This window comes from Rhipicephalus sanguineus, chromosome 3, assembly GCF_013339695.2.
Source record: "Rhipicephalus sanguineus isolate Rsan-2018 chromosome 3, BIME_Rsan_1.4, whole genome shotgun sequence".
NCBI classification, from domain to species: Eukaryota; Metazoa; Arthropoda; class Arachnida; order Ixodida; family Ixodidae; genus Rhipicephalus; species Rhipicephalus sanguineus.
The window spans coordinates 121241785-121269597 of record NC_051178.1 but is presented as its reverse complement, the minus strand read 5'-3'; the positions used below and the strand labels follow the sequence as shown (position 1 = coordinate 121269597).

Here is a 27813-nt window from a genome sequence, read left to right as displayed (position 1 = left end):
AAAGTATGTCAACGCTAACGCAGGTGTGCTTCTCCCGTCTCTGCTCTCGTCTCCGTTCTTCATAAGCGCGTTGCACCTCGAGCGTTCTCACACTGCGCGGCCGCCCCATACTTGCCACGGACGACCGTGCCAACGCAGCGCCTCGAATGGACTGGCGTGGAGAAACATGTACCAACTGGTTTTTATCACTTTGATGCATTATTTCTTCCACCGCTCTCTAGAGGGCACCAGGGGTTTTGTCAGTTTAATGCTTCAAGTACACATCTGCCCTTCAGGAAGTGATGCTCTTTAGGAAGTGAAAGTTAGTTCTTCCACTGCTTCCTAGAGTGCACTAGGCGTTTTGTATACGGACAGCGACACGAACAAATCAAGGAAGTGTGCCATACACAGATGCACTGTAAAATAATACAGTAAATTGCGTAGAACCGTGTGAACTAGAGTTATTTATTAACAGCAGATGGAGGAACAGAAAAAGTACAATAGACTTTCGGAGCACAGTTCCAGTTTAGCCGTAAAAAGATTTACAAACCTAGAAAAGATCCTACATTCTCAAGTGGTGCTCTCGAAGTTTCTTTCTTTTCTTTTACTAGCCGTAGGTAGCAGACGACGAACGGCATTTGTACCCGCTCTCTCTGGAACTTGTAAACATCGACCGACTCTGCCTAGCCCACATTTTTTTACTGACACACAAAAAGGGCTACTTCCATTACCAACGGCGAGGCGAAACAACTATAGCGGAAACATTTTACTTTAAAAATTGCGCTTTCTTCGCAAGTTTTACCCGCCCAATGTTCACAACTGCTTAAAGAAAGACAACAACAGACAAAAGAGCAAGAAAAAAGTTCGCACTACCTCAAGCAAAAAAGTTAAGCTCATACGGAGAAGTAGCAGGGCAGATAGAAGAGACGGAAGGAATTTCCCGAGTGAACGATGCGACGGCGAGAAGACACGGTCGCTAGACGGCGCCCTCACCTCCCGAGAAAAAAGAGGGGAAGACGCGGAGAGGCGGTGGAGGGGGGCGGGATGGGGACGGGGCGACCCAGTCTTTTTCTGGGGCCTTCCGAAGAGCGCCGTCGCAGACTCGTGCCGGCCACCCAGTCCGGAGGATTCGGAGCGCAGTCACCGCCAAGAGAGAGTCGGGGATCAATATGGCGCCGGATGGAGTGTTGCCATGACAACGCCCGCCGGAGGCAGGACTGCTCAGGTTCAAGATCGCCCGCAACGGTGGCGGTGGCTGCGAACGCTGCCGGGCCACTGGCAAGGCCGTCGGGACGCAACACACTTCCAGGGCTTCCGTGAGTATCGCCCACCAGTCGGCTCGACTCGTCTCGGCCGGCGCGCACCGCTACGGAGCCGAGTGGCGCGTCTCAATCGTCCGCTTGTCACTCGGAGCGCATTGCTGACAAAGAGGCGTGCGTTTGTGATCTTATTGTAGAAGAAAGAAAGAAAAGAAAAGAAGACAGTGAAGGGTTGCCGAGATGCGTTGGAAAGAGAAAGTGTGTTTGCTCAGTGAAAGTGCTCGGAGAAGTGTGTCGCATCTTTTGCGGAAGTGGGTCAGCTCGTTTAGTGCCGCCGCAATGTGTAAACAAGCGCTACGGGTACTTAGTAACTAGGTTGCCGCGTGACATAGATGGAACGAGCGTGCTTCTGAGCGGTTCCGATAACGAATATATGTAACTCGGGAACAAAAAGAAAAGTTTATTTTGCATTGCGTGATAGTAGTGAAAAGATAGTCTGTTGACATCCCCTTTCTCCAACTTTGTTGTTGGGCTTTGCCTCAGCATACATATGCTTACAGCAAAGGACGCTTTACACTAAAAAAAAAAATACTTTGCATCCCGCGATAGTAGCGAAAAGAAAGTCTGTTGACATCCATTTTTTCCAACTTTGTTGTTGGGCTTTGCCTCAATCTGAGTGTGCTTACAGAAAAGCACGCTTTACAAACAAAAGAAAAGTTTACGTTGTCGCGGAATGAACAACGTTACTTTTAGCAGTGCACTTGAGCCGATAGTTTCCCGTTCGAAAGTGACAGCAGCTACAGAAGCCCACATTTTGTTTTCGCGAAAACTGCATTTAGATAGTTTCGGAATAGAGTCAGTCAAGTTCCGTCTCTATATCATGCGCGCTTGCATCTTTACGTCGTACTTCTTGCCTTCTTGTGCCGACTGGGTAGTTTCCTTCTACTGTTAATTCGTCAAGAGAGACACAAAAGGAACGCGAATTGCCTGACTCTCAAAATCACCACATGCTCCTGAACGTGCGCCAAAAAAAAGGTTTTACACTGCAACTTAAGAGGAAACGCCGGGGAATCTTGATACCTGACATCCCAGTTCGCGAATGAGCCGGCTAATGGCAAACAACGCTTAAGAACTTAATGCGTTTTTCATTGTACATTTTTTTTTCATTTGCTTGACATGGTTCAAGCTCTCGTATTATGTCATGTACTCTTACACGTACTTGTAGTTGTTTAGCACATACAGCATCTGATGACGCCATTCCTGCATAGTAACATGTAGTACTCGGATATTTACTAACAGTTCGTAATTTAAAACGCTATTTTCGTCTCTAACAATAAAGCAAAAGCATCGGAAGTGAGCTCAAGTATGATAATGGAAATATAAACGATTTCTACACTTTGTTGTTTCGTAACGCCATGCTAGCCGCCGATCTCTCGTTGTGCGCTCGAATTTTTTTTCTTTCCTTCGAAAGTTCGTTTTCAATTAGCTGCGAAGAGCTTTGTGGAGACAAGATGCTCCGTGTACAGTTTTGTTAAAATATGAAAATAACTCTCAGTGCAATGCGTGCTTTTCAGCGGTCGTGCCCACGTTTTGTTGCACTGTGCTCGACGTTTAATAGCCAGTTGTGCAGAGGATACTTTAACGACGTATAAGCAGGGCTCGGTGTGCTCGCTTTCGTTGGGAGACAAAGTACGTCAAATAAAAAAAAAACTTTACGACTGTTTACACAGGGAAATGAGGCTGTAGTGAATTGGGGGCAACAATATTAAGACTGTTTTAAAGGGTTCCATGACCCGGGGGAGGACTATTATGCCTCCTGTGGTAGGCCTGTAACTTCATGTCTATGCTCCGAACACACACACACACACACACACACACACACACACACACACACACACACACACACACACACACACACACACACACACACACACACACACACACACACACACACGCACACACGCACGCACACACACACACACACACACACACACACACACACACACACACACACACACACACACACACACACACACACGCACACACACAAATTAATAAATAAAACGAATTCTTTTGAGCGTTTGGTTCGTTAAGAATATACTGCCATTCTGTGCGTTTCTGCCTGCAAAAAAAACGACTCACGAAAAGAAATTTAAATCGGTGTAAAGGCTATCTTTTTAAGACGAGCGTAATTAAATGTTGGCGAATCGAAATAATAAATTTGTTTCCAATATAAATGACATAATGTCGTCATATGTGCGGTGTCCTACTTTATATGGCAGAATTTTTTTATTTGTACGGATGTATTATATCCGTATACACTTGCCTCTGAAAAATGAAAAAAAAGAAAGAACTACTGCGATAACTGTAATCCGCAAGTGGAACAAGAATGGGCCATGTCTGACTGCTCCTCACCAATATTCTCACCGGAACGCATGAAAACTGGATCATCGCACGGGTCACATTTTCTGGCCTGGACCCGGCCCGGGCCTGAAATCGCCATGCGCTGGCCCGTTTGAGCTCAGCCTGAAGATTTCATAGCTGGCCTTATACATGGCCTAGGCTGGATAGAATTAGGGCCAGACTAGTCCGTTTCATTTCGGCACATTAGGCATTGTGCCTAAGTATGATCGAATCCTTGGTTGTTTTAAAGACACTAGCTGCACACATATTTGCAAGATGCGGATTTCACTACGTCAGGTTTTCTGCTTGAGTTGCTACTACAAAAAGACAGAAGCGTAATAGAATCATAGACTACGCTCACCGGGAGCGTTATTGTATGATATCAGTTACCGTACTAATGCTTTCCAATTAGTCCCACCGTATAATGGCGAAGGCGCTACTAAACACTAACATGTACACCATTAGGTGTTTCATCTCATTACCTAATATGGAATAAAATCGCAACCCACAGTGATGAAACTGGAGCCAGTAAATTTGACGGAAATATAACTTTAATTACGCTAGTATATTTACTTTCAGAGTTTGAAAGCTACGTTGCCCGTGAAACGTTCTTACAGCCTCATTAAATACAAGTCGGCCGCACAATGATAATGAAACACGAAATATGCATTTTTACTGATTTATTGAGATTCAATTTATTGGCATCAATATTTTATTCAAAAATTTAGGCATTCATGTTTCGTATAATAAGTAAATTTGGACTCTCTGAAACAAGCGGAATGCTCGAAAAAAAGAAGAACAAAAACAGATAAATTGAATCACTTAACGCGCGAAAGTATCATCAAAAGAACAATGCACACACAACTGAAAATTTACTCGGTCTGTTTTATTTTCCATATTCGTGTTAACAAAGAAAGCAAGATTGCATAGCTTCTGCGTTGGCTTCAAGTACACGTTATTGTCACCATCAGCACGAAGTTTTAATTTATATAGTCGGATTAAATATGCGATAAACTACGAGAGGTTATTGAACTTCAGTGCACGAGATAATAATTAGATAAAATTGAAACCAAGAGCGAATTGGGTGCTTTGTCATATGGTATGCAACCGAATTTGTGGACCAATATTCAGGATTATTTTTTACTGCCGCTTTGCATTAAAAGACGTCAAGAATTTGCTGAGGTGTTTTTGTTCTTGCATAAAAATAATCACACAAATGACAATATTGAACAGAAAAATAATGACTAGTTCCAAACATTTACAGCTCTTTTTTACTGATATTTCTTTTGAAGCTGCTTTGCGAAGGATACATTAGGCAATTGACGACAACCTAGGGATTTTTTAACACGAAAGTGTTTTATGCCGGGGTTCACCACGGCTCCACTGACGTATTTCCGTCACGGATATGACATTGTAAAATATATAAACTAACATATGGCAAAGAAAAAACTAGAAGAAAAAGTTCTATCACTGGGAGTCGAACTTACAACCCCTCGCCCCGCAACGCGCTGTGCGAAACGACTCGGCCACAGCCGGCACGTTCTTCACCATGCTAACGGCGAGCTATTTATATACACCATTTGCCGGTGGCGGTACTCAGAGATCGGTGACACATCAACGTGCTTTCGTTATCATTAGCGAGATGGCGCGAAGGGCTCGAAGGGCGCGCTTTAAAGGTCCTCGCTCCACGCGTTGCGATGAGCGCGCGCATCTACAAGGCGTGGTCACTCGTGCACGCGCGCTTATCTTGTGATGGCGATGGTTTGTACGTCTGGTGCCTCACCGCAAGTTTGCGCTAAAGTTACAGAGAGCACGAAGGTCACTTCGCACACTGCAGCGGCCTCTTTTGCAAAAGGAGCGCGCTGCTCGCACACAAATAAATTACAACCGTGACTGTCAGTTCGCGCTCATCCTGTGTATACTTGTGCATTCGTTTTGTGCGTCCTCCTTTGTGTTTGAGCAGCGCGCTTTAACTGTCGAGCTGTGACAGTTGTTAGTTCGCGCTCATCCTGTATTTGTTCTTTCCGTGCATCCTTTCCACTTGAGCAGCGCGTTGCGAGTTTCGAGCTGCTTGCCGTTCTTCGCGTGACATTACAATTTGTTGCTATAGCATTCATTCCTTCGCCCTTGTGGCGAAACAATGCACAACAAACGCTCACCTACGTATGTGAAGACACGTTTCACTTTTGTGTTATACCGATTCCTATGACAGAGGGATCAGCCATGTTTTTCTTTATTGATTTTTTATACCGTTCAGTTAGTTTGCTTATCTCTTCAACGCATAACAGTACTGGCACGCTGTTCGAGAGTTTTGTTGCGAAAGTGTCATCCTGAAGCAAGAAAGGTGCGAGGAAAAGTGAGGTGATTATAAATAAATAAATAAATAAATAAATAAATAAATAAATAAATAAATAAATAAATAAATAAATAAAAGGGAGCTGCCGCTTCCTTGATACACAAGTCCTCAGGCACCGCGCGCGCCGCGTACAACCGCCTTCACCTTTTATCAGCTCTTCGATTTGAGTTTTACTCGTGGTAGTCGTAGCTTTTACGTCACACCTTTGTGCAATTTGAGAAAGAACGATAAATTGAAATCAGATACCCACAATTCAAATGCTAAAGTGAGTTAACGTAGAAGCCACGTCCGATGGAAAATTTTTTGCGAGCGAATTGAGGCGGATTGAGTGCACGCAGCTCTCGCCTTACGCCGTGCCCCACCTATATTCTTAAACAGGACCAATTGGCTGTAAGAAAAGTTAGCGCGGCTTCACGAACTTAACGTCGCGAAGGCTGATGAAACAGCGAGGCGTCCGCTGCCTCTTCGGCTTGCCTCGTTTTAAACTCGTGGTTCGATGCAAGCCGTTCAATTTTAACCTCAGCTTCTCTCACCCGAAACTCTGGATATTCTGCCCTCCGCTTGCGCGGACTTCTGGATCAGAACGACGTCGACGTTGCCGTTCACGCGCCAATTCGCGTTGACGCTCCCGACGGACAACTTCTTCTTCCGGAGAGTGCACGACTTTACCCATTGCCGAACATTCGAGAAAGACAGCCGGGCTTTTGGATAAGAAGATACATTTGCCTCCTGCCGGCAAATGCCGATTTTGCTGTTATTGCCCTAGTACGTGGTCCGCGGGACGTTCAGGCTAGTTATAGACAGCTACTTCATTTTATTTAGTGGGCCAGATGTGACTAGTGCGGCCTGCCTAATTTCCATAAACCATAACACCATAAACAAGAAACCATTGACAGCTGCGCTGTCAAAAGTTTCTTCGTCACCACAAAGCACTAACTAGACAGAGACACCACGCTTCTACAACTGTCCTGGTTAGTTTCTGTTACGAAGGGTTGCTATGGAAACACATCCTTCCCCATAGCGCATTCTGTGGACACGGAGAGCGCCTCCTATAGTTGCAACATTTGCGCTTTCGCCAGCGATTCGCGCCTTGGTCCACGTCATCACTGTCTCGTCGTGACCACGAATTAAGCCGTAGCTTACGAAAAAAAAAAAACAACCACGACTGATGTCCTTCGGGACGTGGACATCAGACACGCAGACACTCACGCATGCTTTATCTAATTGTCTTCTTATCTCGATATAGATGCGTAAAAAAAAAACACAGATATTTGATGTTCCTAGCCGACAGCGTGGTCTGTTTTTTTCTCGAGCTCTGTGGCGTATATTATCTTACGCAAATAACTCGCGGCGGCCTATTTGCAAGAGTGGAAAGACCGACAACTCGATTATTAAGCGACGAGGAAGAACCAACAAAGCGCACCCGCAGCTGACGGGTTGAAACGTACTTGAGTTTCCGTAGAAAAGCTTGTTTCGAGAGAATAACATGAGGAAGATTCAAGTACAACTCAATATTTTTATTATCGGTTCTCCCGTTGAAGCACGGGTCTTTATTTGTTTAGTGTGCTTTTATATAGATTTCGTCTTTTTTCTTTACTTTAGTCTCACGCTATCTTGGCCAAACACAAAAATAAAAAAACAATTCGGCAGATCCCACGTACCGTGGGAGTCGATGTTATGCGAAGCATGCGGCGGGAAGGGGACTGGGGCGTAATTTTTTTACTGAGTGACACGTTACAAATTGACGCTAAAGACGTGTGTAAATTTTATACGCACACATATATGTTGAAGAGCCGCATATGTGTTATACAACCAGTTGTTTACGGTTGGGTAACGCTGCCAATGGCAACGTGGGTATTACCAACACCAGAAGCGGTAAGCTGATATGTAGTGCTTATACTTGTCCCGAGAACCCGCGCACGTTTCACGAGTCCGTGAGCATATGTGCAAGAAGTTCTTGACAGTTCTTGAACAATGGCATCATCACCGTGATCAGTGAGCACCAGCAGTTGGTCATATGACTTGTTATAGGATCCGGTCGGGATCGTGGTGACGAGAGGTACATGTGTAGTGAATTATGTGGTATAGTAGAGCTGTTGGAATTCGTGGATGCCTCGGCCATTTGGTCGACAAATTGTCTGTTGATAGAGCCGGCGACATGTCGGGACCTGAAGCTACCCTTCGCGTTGGTGAAGTATAGGCCGTCGATGCTGGTAGGCCTGAATAGTGCTGCGTAGACCAACATCAGTGGATCGTGCTTGTCGTATTCGTAGACTACCTGGGCGTATGTGGCCTACGTAGCCTAGCCTACAAAGCGGCTGTCAATCAATCTGGCATCATCCCCGGTCAGCATGAGGCCATCGCCTAGCCTCGTAAGAAATGAAGAAGACACTGCGTCGTTCTGGCGGACGAAGTGCACTTTACGGTGTGGTGATGTGGATATCATATGCAACTTTCGTTAATCTATTTCTCTGGGGTCAAGCAATGCTTCCATATAGCTTGCTGAATCATAGGAATACAAACGTAATGTTTATTAGAGTGCTATAAAAGCGGAGCCAACACTGGAACCACAGACGTTAATCTGATATGACGCCTGTATCGTAGGAGTACACATCGTAGGAGTATCATGTAGTGTTTATTGCTTTCTTGTAAAATTAGATAGCAAGCACCACAACCACAATTGACGTTGCACCGTTATTACGCCTGCGTAGGCTGTTTTTCCAAACCAGTTTATAGACCTGGCGTGGCTCAGTGGTAGAACACCTGATTGTCACGCAGAATGCTTGGGTTCGATTCCTGCTGGGATCGTAATTTTCATTCTTTCCATTCGTCGAGTCAACGCTGCCGATGTTGGTTTTCCTTAAAGCTCTAGCATTTAAGTTACCATTGTCTGTTCTGGCCGTTCCTGGGTAGCTATAAACTGTCAATCACCTGTGGCGCATACCCGTTCACCGCGGACCGTGGTAAACGGGTATGTGCCACACGTGTGAAGTGGAAAGGGTTTGATGACGTACGCGACAGTATTTCCACGTTATTCATGTCATGACTCGACAATCATATTCGTCAAATCCACTTACCCTGCCTCGCAAATTTTGGCCTACAGCAAGTTAAGGAGGCGGTCATGAGATCACTCAGACGTAGGCGGCTAGATAGATAGATAGATAGATACGTAGATAGAAACGCTCGAAGTGCCAAAGGTTCGCTAAGAAATGCTTCGCATTTGAAACAAAAAAGTAATAGTACAGTTAGAATGTGTAAGAAAATACTTGCTCGTACTCATCAAGTATATAGTACCACTTCAGTGCGTCCTCCTGCATTCGCGTGGTGTTTCCCCAGTATAAGATCACCGTGGCATAACGGAGTGATTCAAGAGCACACATTGCACATCACAGATGTAGTTGGCGTACACACCTCTAAGCTGTGATCAGTTGAAACGTGTGGTGGCGAGTGCATGGTAGAAGCCACACTCACCTTAAGTATGCAGTTGCGAAACTCACAGTACAGTCAATTACAGTAAAAAAAAGATCACCTTACAGAGTTCACTAATTGTTCGCAGTACAATGACAACAGACATAAATTCATAATTTTTTACTCTTATCGCAAGGTGATCGAAGGGACACTAGCGCGACCCGCCACAGTGGTCTAGTGGTTCTGGCGCTCGACTGCTGATTCGAAGGTCGTGGGATCGAATCCCGGCCGCGGCGGCCGCATTTTCGATAGAGGCGTAAATGCTTTAGGTCCGTGTACTTAGATTTAGGTGCACATTAAAGAACCTCAGGTGGTCGAAATTATCTAGAGCCCTTCACTACAGTGTATATCATAGCCTGAGAAACTTTGGGACGTTAAACCGCGCTAACCAACTGTAATGGAGCGCATAGTCAAGCTTGCACGTCAACCAACGCTCCCACCGCTTATCGCTAGCCTCCTTATATACTCGGCTGCGTTGCTGAATAAATGCTTTTTGTTCCTTACTACTCGTCTGGCTTACACTAACTATCATCGCCAGCTTCGCCGCAACGAGGCTAACGTTTCAGTAATATTATCTTCAGGACGGCTCCGTTCCCTATCTATCTAGGAAGTGTTTTCGAGGGTAGCCTCACGAATTGTTCATTTGCTTGAAGCAGTTTTCTGCTACATGCCGTGCTTGTCGCAGCATTACTCGATTATATCATATAACGCGCGATAGAGCACTCCTTGATAGAGAGAGAGGGAACTCTTTATTGAAAGGCAGAGAATTTAGCCGGCGTATACAAATAGCTGAATTGCTACTCTGCGCGGGGAAGGAAAGTGGGGATATGAATACAGGAAGCACTCCTCGAATAAAGTATTGCAGCACACTTCCATGTGCGTTTAATGGAGCTCCACTTTATTTTATATGGCGGTACAGCAACTTTTTCTAACGCACGCGATTCCTGCACGATGCCTATTTGGTCCATGCATGTTTCGCCGTGGAGAGCCTTATTGCGTCGTTGCAACTGTTTTCTTACCCGTGGACACGATTCCGTTTAATGCGTCTCAGATCGACTTCGACGAATCCTTCGAGGAAACCTAATCCGTCGCGGCGTATTACAGACGACCGCATGCAGCTCACAAAGAAAGCTGCGTGTTGCTCGCATCGCGAGACGTCGGATCGGATCGTTGCCGGATGGCCACATCGAGCGCCGCGGGAGGTAAACAAGCCTGCGGCGGAAACAGAGCGGATATAGGCTCTCTTCACCGCGACGCTTTTGCGCAAACTTGGCCTCCCGAGCCGCGTGGTCATATAGGCGGAACGCACGCCAGCTGCACGCTGTAGCGGATCAGCGAGCAGAGAAGGCAAACCGCTCGAGGCTAAGTCCTCACTTAGCCGCGACGTCGGCCCACACTGCGTCAGCCTCACGCGCCTTGCCTCGGGTGTAGCGCGCCTCTGAGACACCCGGTAGCTGGAACGAGTCTGACCGTGGAAGTAATAGGGTTAGGTGAACGGTTGGCGTTCATCCCTTTTTGCCTGCCGCGGCGGGAAAACAACTGCACTGAGCGTTAAAAACAGAGGTTCGCTATTTAGTGTGCTACTTTGAAACACCGCGAAAAGACGGGATAAGAGGCGGAATAACATTTATGCAGAAATACACGGATGTATCCTATCGTAGGTTATTATACGCAAGCAGTCAAATGTGTGCCTTAACGCCTGGAAGGTGTCGAAGGGCGTTAGGGAAAGATACGCGCAAATAATAGGTACAGTCACGAACACGCATATCAACACAAAAGAGTCATTCATAAAGTTTCGCTGAGGCGAGCAGTTCTCAAAAACACCAACAGCGCTTTTGTGCTGCGCATCGCACAAACGCTGCTTTGCCACTGGCCGAGAAGGTGACGCCGCTCCAAGCTCAAGCCGCGTTGCAAATGAAGGGCTGCCTTAAGAATTTGCCGTTCTGCGTCATAACGGCAACAGTCATACAGGACGTGTTTTAGGTCTTCCCGATTATTGTATATAACGTAGTCGTCACCCGACATCCGGCAGTACTCAGAGACGGCAGGCGCTTATAAGCGTTTCTTCATTACCAGCGAGATGGCGCGAGGAGCGCAACGGGCGCATTTAACGTCGGCCAGCTCGCTCGTTTCTTCTAATATTTGCGCAGGGAGAACCTTGCCCTTCCGCTGCCTGCTCGTGCGGTAGTTGCTGCCGGCGGGGAGATCTTTCTGCAGCTGTGCATGGCGTCCATCAAGGGCCGCTTTTCTTGCTATCGCATTCATTGCTCGAAACTGTGACCTTCTTTTTTCACTACAGGAAAAAGAATTGAACATGTATTGGAAATTGAAGCTTCATTGTGACTGCGAGCCCGCTAGCGAGAGTGTTCGAATGGAGAAACCTATGATGGCGCTACGTCTCTCAGATGACATGTAATTATCGTTGCTGTGATAATTTCACTTGCACCGTATATGAACGAACCATAATACGACATGCATCGCTAAGACCGTGCGACATTTGTTAATTATCACGAGGAACTAATGCAGGAAAACGTTCCCGAAAATACCTATGGGCGTGCATACCCATAACAAAATTATAAGGTGGATGCGAACGATAATGCGCAGTGCTTGCATATGTTATATAAGCAGTTAAGTACTTAGGGCGTTGAAAATTCCCAGGTTTTGCCGGTATAAATAACGGGAATCTCTTCGGTTCTTTCCTAACCGCAACGGGCGTGTCCGTTAATCGATTACGATACGATATTTCGAAGTGCGAAGATCATCGACTGTTCGCATGGTAGCAACTGCGACGATGGCTGTTATATTGCTGATGATTGCGGCATTTTTCTTAATAACGTCAGAGTACGCTGTCATTCGCGAAGTTTCGAAAACACTTGCATAACGACTAGAAGTAAGTAAGCCACACTTCGGAACTCTCGGCTTTGTAACGAGACTGTGGCGAGGAGTATTAATGAGAGGAAAGCGGTCCCCCTCTAAGGCTGGCTGATTTTTGCGAGAAGAAAACCATAACGGTTCTTCGCAGCAGACGGCACCCCCGACCACTTGGCTTTCTTGCTCTCCACCGTGGAATGGAAGGAGCGCGCAAATTCTTGGCGAACCTTTACGACAACACTATTTTTATTTTCTCTCGTTCCAGTGGCTTCCCGGTTCCTCGCGGCTGCGGGCTTTTCTTTAGTTAACTAAATGGCTCGGTCTCAATTAAGCGCAGGCGCCTAATGAGCTGCTTCTCGGCGAATTCTCTCCTGATTGGCGAGGCTCCGTATCGATGGCATAATCCCTCTGGCGCTGTCAGCGGAGAGTGCAACAAAGCAGAGAGATAAGGCCTCGTGCGGGAAGACGGCATCGCAAAATAAATGAAAAAAAAAGCCTCGAACTAACTCTCCCCTTCGCTCTGCTTGAAGTGGGTCACACTAGTGTAGTGGTTTCACGCTCTTACAACTATCGCTAGCATTTCAAGCAAAGAGTTCCGTGAGTTCCTTTTGCAGGAAGTGAGCTCGCTGTAGCACGTGTCCCGAATAACGAACGCCGATAAATGCATGTCGCGGCTGTAAAAGGAGCGGCAACGGAGAGCACGTTTCACCTTCGTTTAGAATGGCTAGCGAGTATAAAGACGGTTTAGTCGGTCGGCGATTCGCGATGTACTGTTGCGTATGCTGGCGGAGAAAAACTGCCGCTGAAAAAGGTGTAGCTTTCAAAGCACCCGCACTTACTATGCGCGCCTTTCAAGGCACCGATATGTTCGAGAGGAGACGATGTTGGGCTGCTCTTCCATTTGAAATTCATATCGCACGAAATGACCAGACTGCGAAATGCTCGTGTACGTGAGCTTTCCAGATCCAAATACGCGTCAAGGTCTGAGAATTAAGATGATTGTACTTCGTTCTTGAGACGGAGGTGCGTCACGAACCGTATTCCAGAAGGTCACGCATTGTGCATTAGTGACTAACACGTCTTCGCTCATTGAAAAGAAAATAAGGTTAATAATAATTGTCGGCGTTTTGCGTCCCAAAACCACGATATGTTTATGAGGGACGCCGTAGGGGAGGGCTCCGTAAATATGGACAATCGGATGTTCTTTAACGTGCACCTAAATCTAAGTACACGGGCCTCCAGCATTTCGTCTCCATCGAAATGTGGCCGCCGTGGCCGCAATTTCATCCCACGACCTTCGGGCAAGAAGTAAAGCACCATAGCCACTAGGCCACCGCGGCGGTTCAAGAATATAAAGCTCGCATTGCTAAAGAACGCACTTATACAACGGACACTACGTGATGCTGGCGAACACAGCAGACTTTGAGAGATCCGCTTGCGTTGCAGAAGGCTATAGAGATGTTAATAAGGCTCTACGTCGTAAAGAAAAGTACACGACAAAGATTATACAATGCCGCTGTTCACCATTTCCTACGTTTAAGCTCTTGGCAAAATTTTGCCTACACGCGTTCGATGGCTGCTTCGTTAGATGTTTCAGTGACCTGCAATACCCGGAGATGTTCATCACTCATTCGTTACAATACCTGCAAGCACGCAGAGCATTCGTTTAATCGTAAAATCCTGTTGCTCGAAAGCGAAGCCTTTAGATGTACGGACGTTGAATTGGAGCTTCGAAATTAGGCTACTTCATGAAAGCTTTCCTAACATTACATTTGGTCATTTCGTGATCAACTTACCTATTGCAATGGGACAGTTGCAGCCAATGGCATACACGCATACACTTTTCGGTGTGGTGAAGCCGACTAAGTTTTGCGCAAGAGGGGCTCTACGTCTTGGTTAGCGCAGGAATCTTTACGGCGAGGCTGCATATGATTCGTTGGTGGGATATGTTAGCGTTCGCCGACAGGGAACTTCAAGACATAAATTAATAAAAGAAAACCTCGAACAATTTCCCTAGGCGGGCTACATTTGACCCCCCCCCCCCCTCGAAGGCGAGGGTTTTAACCACTGGGCTAAAACGAAGGTTAAAACCTTCGAAGGCGAGGGTTTTAACCACTGGGTTTTACGCGCCTTTTTTTTTACAATTTAGTCTTCGAGATACAGCATCACAAAGGAATAGGAATAAAACAGGTCATCCTTATTTGGTTTACATGACACATTAAAATTCCTTCGGTTTAGACAATCCATGAAAAACATCAGTCCAAACAGGCGGTTCTGTTTGCGTGCCGAATTGTTACAGGAGCAGAAGCCTTTGTCAGGCCACATGGCCTTTAGCTTCTGCTTCCTTTCTGTTGTGAACAGCAAAAATAAATTCAATTCAATTCAATTCAATCTAAAAACATAACCGAGGTCCGGAACATGATGTCTGAAAGAAGTCGAATCGCATCTTCGGGCGCCTATAAAACCGAACGTGAAATCATCCTAGACTTCATTCTAATAGCGTAACAGCCAAAACGTGGCTTGCTGAAAAAGACTATTGTGCCGGGGACAGCAGACTGTCTGCTGTGCAATAAGCTTGAAGCCATTGAGCTTGTATTTATTGAATGCTGGGATGCGATATTCTTTCGTAATTTTTTTTAGGGGCGAAGCTCCTTATGCCGTGGGTCTGTCCATCTTCCGTTTGTAGGTTTGTTTGTAGTAGCCACCTCTAGTTCGTGAGAAGGGCGCGTTCTGGTATGCAGTAGAAGAAGAAGACGACGTTGACGAGTGAGACTCTCGTTTGCGTGTTCGCCTGTGTGGCGTTCTTTCTTCTTTACTACGTCTCGTGTTTTCAACGACACCCGAAGACAACATTTCAGAAGTAACGCGCCATGAGGCTCCCTCTTGGCACGCTTTCTCTTTAGCTCGGAGTCGCCAGATGGAAGACAAGGCTGCGGAACGGAGGGCACGGAAGGCGGCGGCAGCGCGCGCTCGCAGACAGAATAATGAGGTGAGAGCCCGCGAGGCCGAAGCTGCACGTCGACGCCGCGAAGCAGATTCCGCCGTTCGAGCCCGCGAAGCCGAAGCTGCTCGACAAGCTGCACGGCTGCGGCGAGAAGACCCCGCCGTTCGATCCCGCGAGGCCGAAGCTGCTCGACAAGCTGCACGGCTGCGGCGCGAAGACCCCGCCGTTCGAGCCCGCGAGGCCGAAGCTGCACGGCTGCGGCGCGAATCGCATCTTCAAAATGTGAAGGGCCGTGAAGCGGCGAGAAAGCGCGCGTACCGACAGGCAGAGCCCGAGGCTGTGCGAGCACGTGAAGTGGCTGCAAAACGCATCAGGCGGGCTCTGCCCGAAGGCGCCGACGCGCGCTTCCAGCGGGCCTTCCTTGATAACAGTTTCGGCCATAGTTGCGGTGTGTGCGACAGATTGCGGCTGTCAAACAATGTAGTCACAACATCTTCCATCAAGAAGGACCACGCTCGCGCCAATGCCATCGCCGTGCTGCAGCGTGAGTTCGCTTCGCCCCACTCATCATCATTCACCACGTGGATATGCTGTGATTTTTTTTTAAATGCGAAGCATTTCTTAGCGAACTTCTGCGACTTTGAGCGTATCTATCTATCTATCTATCTATCTATCTATCTATCTATCTATCTATCTATCTATCTATCTATCTATCTATCTATCTATCTATCTATCTATCTATCTATCTATCTATCTATCTATCTATCTATCTATCTATCTATCTATCTATCTATCTATCCATCTATCTATCTATCTATCTATCTATCTATCTATCTATCTATCTATCTATCTATCTATCTATCTATCTATCTATCTATCTATCTATCTATCTATCTATCTATCTATCTATCTATCTATCTATCTATCTATCTATCTATCTATCTATCTATCTATCTATCTAGCCGCCTACGACTTTGTGCTCTCCTGGTCGCTTGGTTCATCGAATGTGCACCAAAATTGGTATGGCGTAACATGACTGTATGACGAACGTAAATGACAAGTCATAACATGAAAATCATGACACGCATGTCATGTACAGCATGATTTACATGCTACGCTCATGGTGCGCTGGCGGCCGTTTCGCTAGATTTATATACACCAAAATTGGTATCTTGCGACGTGACCGTGTAACGAACATAAATAACACGAAATAACATGAAAATCATGACACGCATGTCATGTACAGCATCACTTACGTGGCACGCTCATGGGGCGCTGGCGGCAGTTTCGCTAGCTTGATCTACCCCGAAATTGGTATTGCGCGACGTGACTGTATGACGAACATAAAAACTCGAGTTAACATGAAAATCATGACACGCATGTCATGTACAGCATGACTTGCGTGCCACGCTCATGGGGCGCTGGCGGCCGTTTCTCTAGCTTGATTGACCCCGCAGTTGGTATTGCGCGACGTTACTCTGTGACGAACATAAATAATAGGAGTTAACATGAAAACCATGACACGCATTTTGCTCAGTGACATACAAGACGATGTATGCAGCTCTCTGCTGGCTGCTTCGCATTACATCGATTCCCACAATGCGTGGGATCTGCCGGCTTTTTTTTAGATGCGAAGCAGCTTTTGCTCTGTGCTGTGTCCGTAGTTCCATTGGCGACCGTCCCACCTAGCATAGCCATCTGAGCGCGCGCTCACGCCAAGGATAAATCTTCTTCCTCTTGCTCTTCGACCGCCTTGACGATGATACGTGCAGAGCACTTTAGGGGCCCGGGCTGCCGTATGCTGTCCTAGCTTGGCCTAACGCAGACAAAACCATGTGTGCTGGCACGCGCTAGTGCGTTCAAGCCTGTGTAAGGGGCTGGGTAAAGACGCTGTGGCCTCCCCCCCTTACACTCTCTCAGCAATCATGTGATGGCGTCGGGGAACGAGATTCTGCAGACGCGCGATGAACCAACGCGTTGTATCCTAGTCAGAACGCGCTGGCACGCGCTAGCGCGATCGGGCCTGTGTAAGGAGCTGGGTAAGACGCTATCCCTCCACGTTACACTCTCAGCAATCACGTGATGGCGTCGGGGGAACGAGATTCTGCTGGCGCGCGATGAACCCGCGTGGCGTGCTCCAACAAGAGTTCGGGACGAGTAATACAAACAACTACAGTGAATTCATGGTGCGCTCCACTTGCAAGGACGCGTTAACATCGGGCAAGGTGCCCGTAATGAACGGAACTCATGCGCTGTTTCGCAACCCCACATGGTTCCCTTTAGTGGGACATGACATGACAAGAACTTTATTGGAGTCCTGAGGAACTCGAATCTGGGGAGCCGGAGGCCCCCAGATCAAGGTGGTGGCTCCGCCCACGATGGGACTGGAAGTCGAAGTTCCATCGCGATGTCGTGGGCCCTTTAGTGGGAGATGGTGTAATTTTTTGGAACCCTGAAAAAAGGCCTATACCTAAAACACACATTAGCATTAGATACTTACCAGTATAAAATGAGTACGGTGTGCCATATGATATGATCATGCTTCTTGGCCTCCACAGTGTGGGGAAGACGCGCTTGTCAGTGACACACGCTGACGTTAAGACGAGATCATCAGGAGAGAACTTTATGGAAAGTGTCTGTTATATACTGGGCTACATACCCATGCTTGAAGGAAGGGAATATATCCGAACCATATGAATGCTTTGTACCAGAGGTTGAAAGCAAATTTAGAAAGAGAACACTGTAACGAAGGCTTCGTCGACTTTTGTGGTATAGTGGTATAAAAGACCTCTGCAAGACGCGCTGTAGACATCGGGAAAATTCCGACTTTGCGAAAATTTGGTGCCAAAAACATGCGTATCGGTGGTCGCGCTATCCGCCCTTTTAAGGGGCAGCTCAAGAAGCTGATGAATGCTAGAAAGAAGAACATGCTATGGCGATGCCGCCCAATGCCGATCAAGACAATGAATGAGCTCGTACCTTTGTTGAACATTCTGTGTAGCCTCTGTATCGTGCGCTAAACAGCTTCGCTGGTCATGCGCCTTCAGAGAGTGCAATGACTTCTCATTTTTTGCTGTATACAGTCACTAAATAAATTATTGTCCATCAGAGAGATTCTTTGAAAGTTTCTTACGTTTCATGATGCATGTTCATCCGCAACACACTGAAGTTGTAAACTTGTGATCAACTCTGTATATTCTAGTTATCAGCTGTAAGCATAGGTCGGCGAACTCACTCATGAGTCGACTCACTCAGACTCACTCAGACTCAGATTGAGCCGTGAGTCTAAATCTCAGTGAGTTAGGCTGAGTAATTTTTTTTTTTGAGTCTGAGACCGAGTGAGTCCGGTTGAGAAAAATTTCAGTGAGTCTGAGTTTGAGCGAGCCCCAATGAGGAAAATTTTGGTGAGTCTGAGTTCGAGTGAGCCGTAAGGGCAAAATATATTTCATGAGTGTCTGAGTGAGCTCCGCATTTTTTTTTTTTTTTGCCGAGCTATGGTCCTATCTACTCAACTTCAGCATTACTATCAGCCTTATGATGACTCACGTTTATACTCACGTCTACTCACACATACTTGAAAGCAGCAGCGTTGATACGCCATCTCAGTATTTACTGATCAGAGGTGCGAGTACGGAGGGGGGTTCGACCTCCCTCTGGCAAAATCTTTCATTGGACGTTCTTGATAAAATATCCCACATGAGTCATCTCTTTCGATAAAAATGTCCTTGAGGCATTGTAACCATTGATGACTCGTATTTGAAGGTATGAGATGAAAAAGTGCCAATTAGAACACCACTTATATGAGATATTATATGAGACATTGAGCATTGACACTATGGCCGAAAAAGTAAATTATATGCTAATGGACTCATGAGTCGACTCACTCAGACTCAGACCTTGCCGTGAGTCTGAGTCCGAGTGATGCCTAATGGCAAAATATATTTCACGAGTGAGTCTGAGTGAGCTCCGCATTTTTCGCCGACCTATGGTTGCAAGCGCACTTTCTTAGTCGGTAAGAAGAGAGTTTTAGTATTATCAGTTACATTAACAAACTAACATTTCGCTTGTGAACAGCTGCATGGCGCACAAGAGGTCGTTGACTTGAGCGAGGACGATAAATGGTGGCCATAAAGAACTTTGGAAGGTTCGAACTAACCGCGATTGGGAAACAGTGAAGATTGACGGTTGACATTAAGGGCGTCCACCGCGGTCACTGGAACGTTACCATGGCAACGAAGCGAACTGCGTGCAATCTAGGAGAAAAACACCAATTGTTTTAACAGCGTCAGACAGGCAGTTCACTGGTTCCAAAGACATACCACTTTACACATGAGCGTCACGTTCTTAATGCTATGCGTTCTTAAGATTTCGTTCCACTCTTCATGTCGAACGTGAGTTGTCAAGGCTGTAGGTGAAATTTGTTGATGCGCTCGAAATAACAGGACGGTCGATCGGTCGTTGTTGTCCTTCTTCCTTAGCTTTGACGCACGTTCACTGTAAGAGAGACTTGACAAGCAAGGATAGCAATAGACGGCGCCAGAATAAGGAAATCGATGTCTCTCAACGCTGCTGTCGTAGCCACGTAATGATTATCTCGGGCGTACTTGTTCTGAAGTGAAAGCTGTTATGAGATCGCAACAGCAGCCGATTTTGGTCGAGTATTTGTCCGCCGCCGCCGGCGGTGTGGGTAACCGCTATCGCGCGAAATAAGAATAAAGATACCCAGGATCGGATGGGATAAGAACACTGAATACCCTGCGTGGCAGTCGAGTATTACACCTCAGTATTATAATACTTTCAGTCACGGTGTGTACAATTGTACACATCAACTTCGAAGTCGCATCACGCATCGCGTGTCTCTTCAAATGACCTGAAACTTAGTGTGCACATTCGTGCAGGCTTCCTGAGTGGACAACTAGCGTTTATTTAACTTCATTATGCTGTATATTACTGCATATGATCACTTTGCTAGAGACGCTACCATGTTCGACGATTGTTCGACGTGCGACGTTCCAGGACCAACGTCAAGAGTATTTTTTTTTCTTCGCTCGAAAAGCATACAACCAAAAAACAAACTGTGAATGCATTTCGGGCCTAATAGTTGATTCCTTTTATGCAAGAATTGAAGCTGACTGATTGCAGAATAATTAGATATTTATTTACACGCTAATTAGCATTAATTACTGTAACTCACACAAAACAACACATTCCTTCATTTTATTTCTTGGAGTGTAATGGTGAGTGCCTTGAAATCATGACATGGAAATTTGATGCATTTGCAGACAGTGCGTCATAACTCGTGACTGAAAGGGATAACTCCTTCGCAAAAAGGCACTATACAGGCGTCATGTCGGGCAAGAAATCACGTTAACATATGTAATATAGTGTGATAGAAGAGTAAAATAACAACCAGACTCACACAAATTGAACTGCGTAACAAGTGGGTCGTTCAAAGCTTCCAACGCCCTAATTCTTCATCGTCATCAGCCACAGCATGAACGAAGTGCACGTAATGCTTTACAGATGTGTAGCGGGTCCCTCGCTTCTCCGCAGAATGACGAATAATGGCATAATGTGTGCTTCCCTTGGTTGGTAACAACTTTATTGCTAGTCGTGCTGAGCTTTCACCGACCCGGCCTTAGGTCTCTCACGTGGGGACGTCGAGGCCTTGCCTCACCGCCGCCTTGCGGGCCTGCTGGACGGCCCAAAGTTTCTCTATATACTTCACAAAAATTGTGATGATTCATGGCGTAGTGGGTACCTTGCACGTGTGCTTGTAGTATTCACCTCAAGGTAGTTTACAACAGGCTCTAGAAAGGCCGCTGTTTGAGCTTTTGCTGTGACTGTGCTGCGTGTTCCGCGCAGGACTGGCGTTTTGTCAAACTATGGAGAATTTTTTATAGGTTCATTCGGACAGATAGAAAAATGTTAATTAATTAAATAGTTAATTAATAATTCATTTATTTAAACTTTCTATTTCTTATACACATATCACGTTTTCATTCAAGCAGAATTCTGCATGTCAAGATTGTACATGGTAGAAGGAATACCATGAGCATTGATATATTTCACGAATACAGCACGATTACAGTCCTAATACAGTCCGAATACAGTCCGATTAGAAAGCTCAAAACCTGATTAAGGCCGCCTTAAAATTCTTTAAAATCACTAACCTGATGCCTCGTACAGTTTTATTTGTGTAGAAATAAACTCAGGCATACAAAGGACTGTAGATTTTTATGCACGTAGTGGAACACAAGCAAACACGCGCGCAGAGAGAGAGAGAGAGAGAGAGAGAGAGAGAGAGAGAGAAGAAAAGCGCGTTGGCACTCGGCAAGAAACGAGTTCCATTAATGTACCTACGTTATAGAGTTGCGGGTTGTTTATAGAGCTGTTTATTCAGGGACTCGCTGTCACGGCTGCCAAGAGCTCGCGAGGGAGGCTCGCCTATACAGCAGTCGTGCAGCAGATAGCGTCAGCATTCGGTAGCGATAGAAAGAACAGCGGCATTCGTTGGGTGGTGATGCGAGAAACAACCCCATCGGCATAGCAACGAGATCTGTTTGTACTGCGTTACCGAGAATAAAGAAGAGGCAAGGAGACGTCCTATATCTCTTGCATACGGTAAGCTCGAGGGATCCCGGAGGCGTTCTCGACATGTGTGCGAAGAAAGCCTCGAGAGCTCTGAGCAAATAAAAATAAGAAAAGAACGAAAAACGCCGCGTCAAGCGTCGAAGAAACGTGAATATGTTGCCAAGTAGCTCGAATTCAGGTCCTCGAAGTTTTCTTTTCCTTTTTTTTTTTGACGTCGACACTGTTGAATTGTAAAGACGCATCGCGGATGCTTCTTCCGGACAAAATACGTTCCCGATTCGAAACGCGAATAAAAAGACGAGAGAGAAAAAAACGCCAGGCCTGCGCTAAAACCGCAGCACAGTCACAGCGAAAGCTGGAAGAGCGGCGTTTCTAGAGCCCGTTAAGCTCTCTTGGGGCTACAATACAAGTACACTAGAAAGGTACCCACTACGCCATAAATCACAATTTTTGTGAAGTTTGGAAGCACCTACTAAGCCATTATTCGTCATTCTGCGGAGAAGCGAGGCACCAGCTACACGTCTGTAACGCATTATGTGCACTTTGTTCACGCGACGACTGATGACGATGAAGAATTATGGCTCAGCCCTTTGTAATGGGTTGGAATGTTTAAACGGCCCACCAGTTATGTAATTTGCATTGGGTGACGCCCGGTCGCTATTTCCCTCTCCCGTCATGCTGTATAACATACGTTGACGTGGGAAAGAGACGGGTGGGGGGGGGGGGGGGGGAGAAGAACTTTACTGAGACCCCGAGGAAATGGATCATACGCTTATGGGCTTCCTTGGCAACCAATACAAGTGCCCTTGCGAGGAACCCACTACGCTATAAATCATTGTAATTTTACTGAGACCCAGAGGAAGTGTTTATGGGCTTCCTTGGCAACCAATCCAAGTGCACTTGCGAGGAACCCACTACGCTATAAAAATTGTAATTTTTGAGAAGTAGGCCAGCAGGCACTCTGCCATTTTTTGTCATTCTACGGAGAGCGTTGGTACCTGCTAAACCCATGTAAGGCATTATGCACACTTTGTTGATGCTGTGCCTGATGATGAAGAATTATGGCAGGGTCCTTTGTAATGGGTTGGAAGCATTCAAGAACCTGCTCGTTGCGCAATTCGCATTGTGTGACGCCTGGTTACAGAATTCGCGTTGTGCTACGCTTGGTGCTTATTTTACTCTTCTAGCACGCTATATTGCATATGCTAATGTGGTTCCTTCCCGACATGAAGCCTGTATAGGACCTTTTAGCAAAGCAGTTTCAAGCACCGATATGGCTCAGAGGTTGAATACTGGGCTCCCACGCAGAGGACCCAGGTTCGAACCTCGTTCCATCCTGGAATTTTTTTTCTTATTTAGTTTTTTTTCTTATTTCGAGCGATACTGGTTACGGACACCGGCGGCGGCGGCGGCGGCGGCGGCGGCAGCGGCGGCGGCGGCGGCGGCGGCGGCGGACAACTACGGCGCCAAAAACGGCCGGTGAAATGATCTCATAACAGCTTTCGCTGTAAAAAAAAATGACGCGGAGAGATATTCGCACTTTCCTTGGATGAGTAGCTGAGCAGACGTCTTTCGTCGAGAGCAGAGATCCGAAAAGAAGGGCTATATTCTACTGCACCATTGTGCTCAGGTGGACACAGAAATGTATACACGACAGCGTTATTTATCATTTCTTACGACGTGGGCTTTACTCAAACATTGCATCGCAATGTCCATTAGAGCGAGCCGTTGGGGAATGGTACAAAGCAAAATGCTGTCTTTGTGATATACAGTATAGCTTCTTGAACTAAAAAAGCGATAAATATTGAAAGAACTCTATTATTAAATGATAAAAGCAGCGCTGCTAAGTTCAAAAGGCAGAAAACAGGGACAACGCAGACGAAGCGCATCTAACGACAGATTTAATGAAACGAAAAGACTAAAAAGGGGGTGGGAAAAGACAGATGAGAGGGCACTGTGGCAAGCCGTGCATGAGTCAACGTGGATGCTAACTATGCAGAAAACACGTGCATTTATCTCTTGGAAATTTACGTTTTCACAATGTCATATAAGATGGAACATGCGCGGCGATTAAAGCTATTGTTTCACTAGAAATGCCACTTGCCTGTCTGTGAGTGCTATGGAGGGAGAGCTCACGCATGCGCCATATTTTCCCGTCAACATACTGTATGCTGCTACAACTGTTCTTTTAATTTCGTCCCTGTTTGCTGTCCTTTGAACTTAGCAGCGCGGCCTTTATCATCCGGCATGTTCCAACTAGGCCCCACACAAGCTCTTCTATATAAATTAAATCAATGATGATGAATCAACTTTTATTAGGCCCAACTGTGTTGGTAGTGCACGCAGGCACCAGACGGGGCGGTTCCCTAGTTTCGGGACCCGTATGTATCCAGCAGCTCCTGGTCCCTGTCCGTTAAATCAATAGTTACTGGTTGTCATTAACTCGTTTCACGTCAATTCCAAATTACACAACACTTTCTGCTGCGCTAATAGGCTGCTTGTTTTTAGTGAGATGCGAAAACCTGGGAAGGTACCATCGACGTCAAATGGCGTCATCCGGTTTGTCCGCACTGCGCATATGCGCGCCTGTCCATGGTGATAAGTGGACGACGCGCACTCTACCATTGCGAAGGCTTGCCGCTGTTCGGGTTTCATTTGACGCCGATCGGATGCTGTGTTAGAGCAAGTTATCTGAACTTCATAAAATTCGTATCGAATTAACAAAAGAAACGAGAAAAAAAAGGAAGCTTCTATCGTGAAAGAACGGCGTTGTGAATCAGCACAGGGTTTCGCGCTTCAAGCGTACTCTGTGAACGGCGGCCTGTGTTCGCGTACTTCAAAGGCCAGTGACACGCACGGCGTACTTCAGCGCCATGTGTGTCGCTTCTTTCATTCGTTCTTGTGTTTAAAAAAGCGTTGTTTTATAGTTTTACCATGGACCCTCACCAATTCGCCCAATTTGCGTGTCTTCTTCAAAGGCCAGGGCAGGCAGAACTCGCAGGGTTCCTCATGCACTCGCCTAAGACGACTCGAAGGTGAAAGCCATCTTCATCTTCGTTTACTTCTCAGTCGATGTACAACACAAATGTGCTCACTCAGAAACGAACAGATAAATAAACGAACAAAAATAGACGAGACACATGGCCACGCCCATTTGATGGTTCGTTTCCTTGCTATTCCTTCTTTATGCAGATGTACTTGCTTTTATGCATTGAAAATGTCACCTGCAGGTTTTCGTAGGCGTACGTTACTCTATTTACTGTAATAATACCTAGAAATGCGGGTAAAATATTAAATGATGTAACTATACGTGTGACAGACCTCTCCTACAGTGATATGCAATTAACCTCTGTCCTGCATAAGCCGTATCTGTTCTAAAGGAAATAAATTTTCATTTATAATCAGTCAATCTTGCTGACGGAGCGCTTTTGTATAGGAGTTAACTTAGTTGGTGAAGGCACGTCTCTGTGAAATGGCACGAAAGATGACGACGCCTAAAACTAGACGGTAATGGTGTACTGGCCTGTCTTTCAGTCCTATGCGTCTTCGTCTTTTCTTCGATTGAGCTGCCAAGATGACGAAGACGTTTTCTTACGAGCTCTCCGTGAATGAGCTCTCTTCGTTGTGCCGGGTGTGTGCAGGGCAGGCGGTGCTGAGCCGGCGTGGCCGCGAGCGACTCGCGCAAGGCGGGCGGCCGTCGGGGGCCCGCTGCCTTCAAGGAGGCCATATCGAGGCGCCTCTCCCGGGGCTCCGTCCACGATGCGTCAGACTACTGCCTCACCGCTAAGGTAAGGTGTCCCCGCCTTTTCTGTCTATGTGAATTGTTATTCGCTCATCACATTTAGTGCACCTGTATAGATGCTGTGGAGAACACACACACACACACACACACACACACACACACACACACACACACACACACACACACACACACACACACACACACACACACACACACACACACACACACACACACACACACACACACACACACACACACACACACACACACACACACACACACACACACACACACACACACGAACGCACGCACACACACACACACGAACGCACGCACACACACACACACGCACGCACAAACACACACACACACGCACGCACGCACACGCACACGCACGCGCACACACACACACACACACGAACGCACGCACGCACACCCACGCACGCACACACAAGCATGCACACGCAAGAGGGCATACGAACATACTGGAATATTGGCAGCGCAACCTTGTTTATGTCCCGTTAGTTTGCGCTGCCAATATTCCAGTATGAACAGGCGCCTGTCTTCCATAGGCCCAGATATAAAATAATGACTCAATCTACTTCACGGGATTTTTTTTCGAGGGGCTCGTTTCTTTGTTAGAAACATTTGTTAGCAACTTGACGGGATGAAACATTGCTATGCAGCCTCCGACTATAACAGTCGCATTTACGAATGCCTACTAATTTTTAAATAGAATAGTGGAAAGTGTCCATTGCAACACGTGCGACGTAAAATAAACCATAGAACACCTCCTGTGTTAATGTTGTGCATACGGTGATGAAAGGCTTGCCCTTCGAACAGCATAAAGCCATCTAGATGACAGATCGCTCAACAGAAGAGAAGATTTTGGGACCATGGCCATGTGCGTCTACGACTTGTAAAGCTATAAAAGCGTTGCTACGCTGCTGCAGTCGCGCAAGCATTTACGCAAACGCTTGTGAAGGTTTCAGCGCCGGACGATTTTTGCTATGCTTGTGTTAATACAAAGTACGAGCTTCTCCTTGCTTCCTGATATTTTACTCCCCCTTTTTCAGTGAGGGGTAGCGAACTGGGCTCGGCCTGGCTAAGCTACCCACTTTTCACTTATGTGACTCGCTTGCTGTCGACGACACGATGTTTTTTTTTTTAAACGTGCACGAAAATTTAAGTACGCGAGCTTTTTTGAATACCACTCCCATTGAAATGTGGCTGCCATGATCGGTTAAGTCGAGCCCACACCCTCGTGCTTAGCAGCACACCGCCAAAGCCGCCATTCCACCATGGCGGCTAATACACTCTAATATAAACAAGCACACAGACACCACGCGCAAACGCACGCACATTCACCCAAAGCGCACACAAACAACTACGCCCAAGCGCCCGGATATGCGTTAACGCTTCCTACTCGCACATGCGCACACGCGTGCTCGAATGAGCTGGCATTCACACATACGGACAGATATGGAACGTGCGCACTTTCCGTCAAACGGACGCTTCGGCACATACACTCTCTAAATGACTTGTCGAAGGTCCAACAGTCAGTTAAACCTGTTACGTCATGTGTGGTTGTGGACAGTCTTCAAACGGCTGTTAAATAATCATCTGAATGTTTAGCATAGAAATAAAGTGACAGCTGCAGAAAGATGTTGTAAGGGCGATGTGTTGAAACATTAGTTTCTTCGAGTAATAGCTGTAGCGCACTCGTAAGCTAGCACATTGTTAAAGGGACCGACAACCAACTTTTGTGGTACCCGTTTTCTTGAGTGCAATGGGAAGCTTACCGGTCAGAGCTTCTAATCACGGAGTGGTAACGCGGACAACGCCGTAAAACATTTGTAATCAGAGTTTTTCGATCTGCAGCGATTATGCAGTCTTAATATCACATGCTGCAAACAGTGAGAGGTGAGCGCGATAGCGATTATACGCCAGCCGTGGTGACAAGTTATGCCCTAAGTATGAAAAGGCAATGTTACGTTTGCAAAGCCTGCGGTGCCGCGACTACTGCTTTCTAGCCTATTAAATTATTTTACAATAGTTATAGCGTTTTTATGGGGCTTCTTATAGAAGTACTTTGGCCGTACACACGTCGCTTTATCACATTTTAGTCAAGCCAAGCCAAGCTAAGCCTTCGAAAACGAAACAAGCGGTAGGATACACCAGCAGTGCTGTTCATGAA

General features: G+C 46.4%; 1 protein-coding gene across 1 annotated transcript in view; it reads left to right on the top strand.

Moving 5' to 3' along the window:
- Positions 1–1171: 1171 nt before the first annotated feature.
- LOC119387030 (uncharacterized) overlaps positions 1172–27813 on the top strand; it is a 171176-nt gene continuing 144534 nt past the window's right edge. The window contains exons 1-2 of the mRNA XM_049414110.1: positions 1172–1295; positions 25532–25662. Of these exons, the coding sequence (XP_049270067.1) occupies positions 1172–1295; positions 25532–25662 (255 nt within the window). The remainder of the gene's footprint in view (positions 1296–25531; positions 25663–27813) is intronic.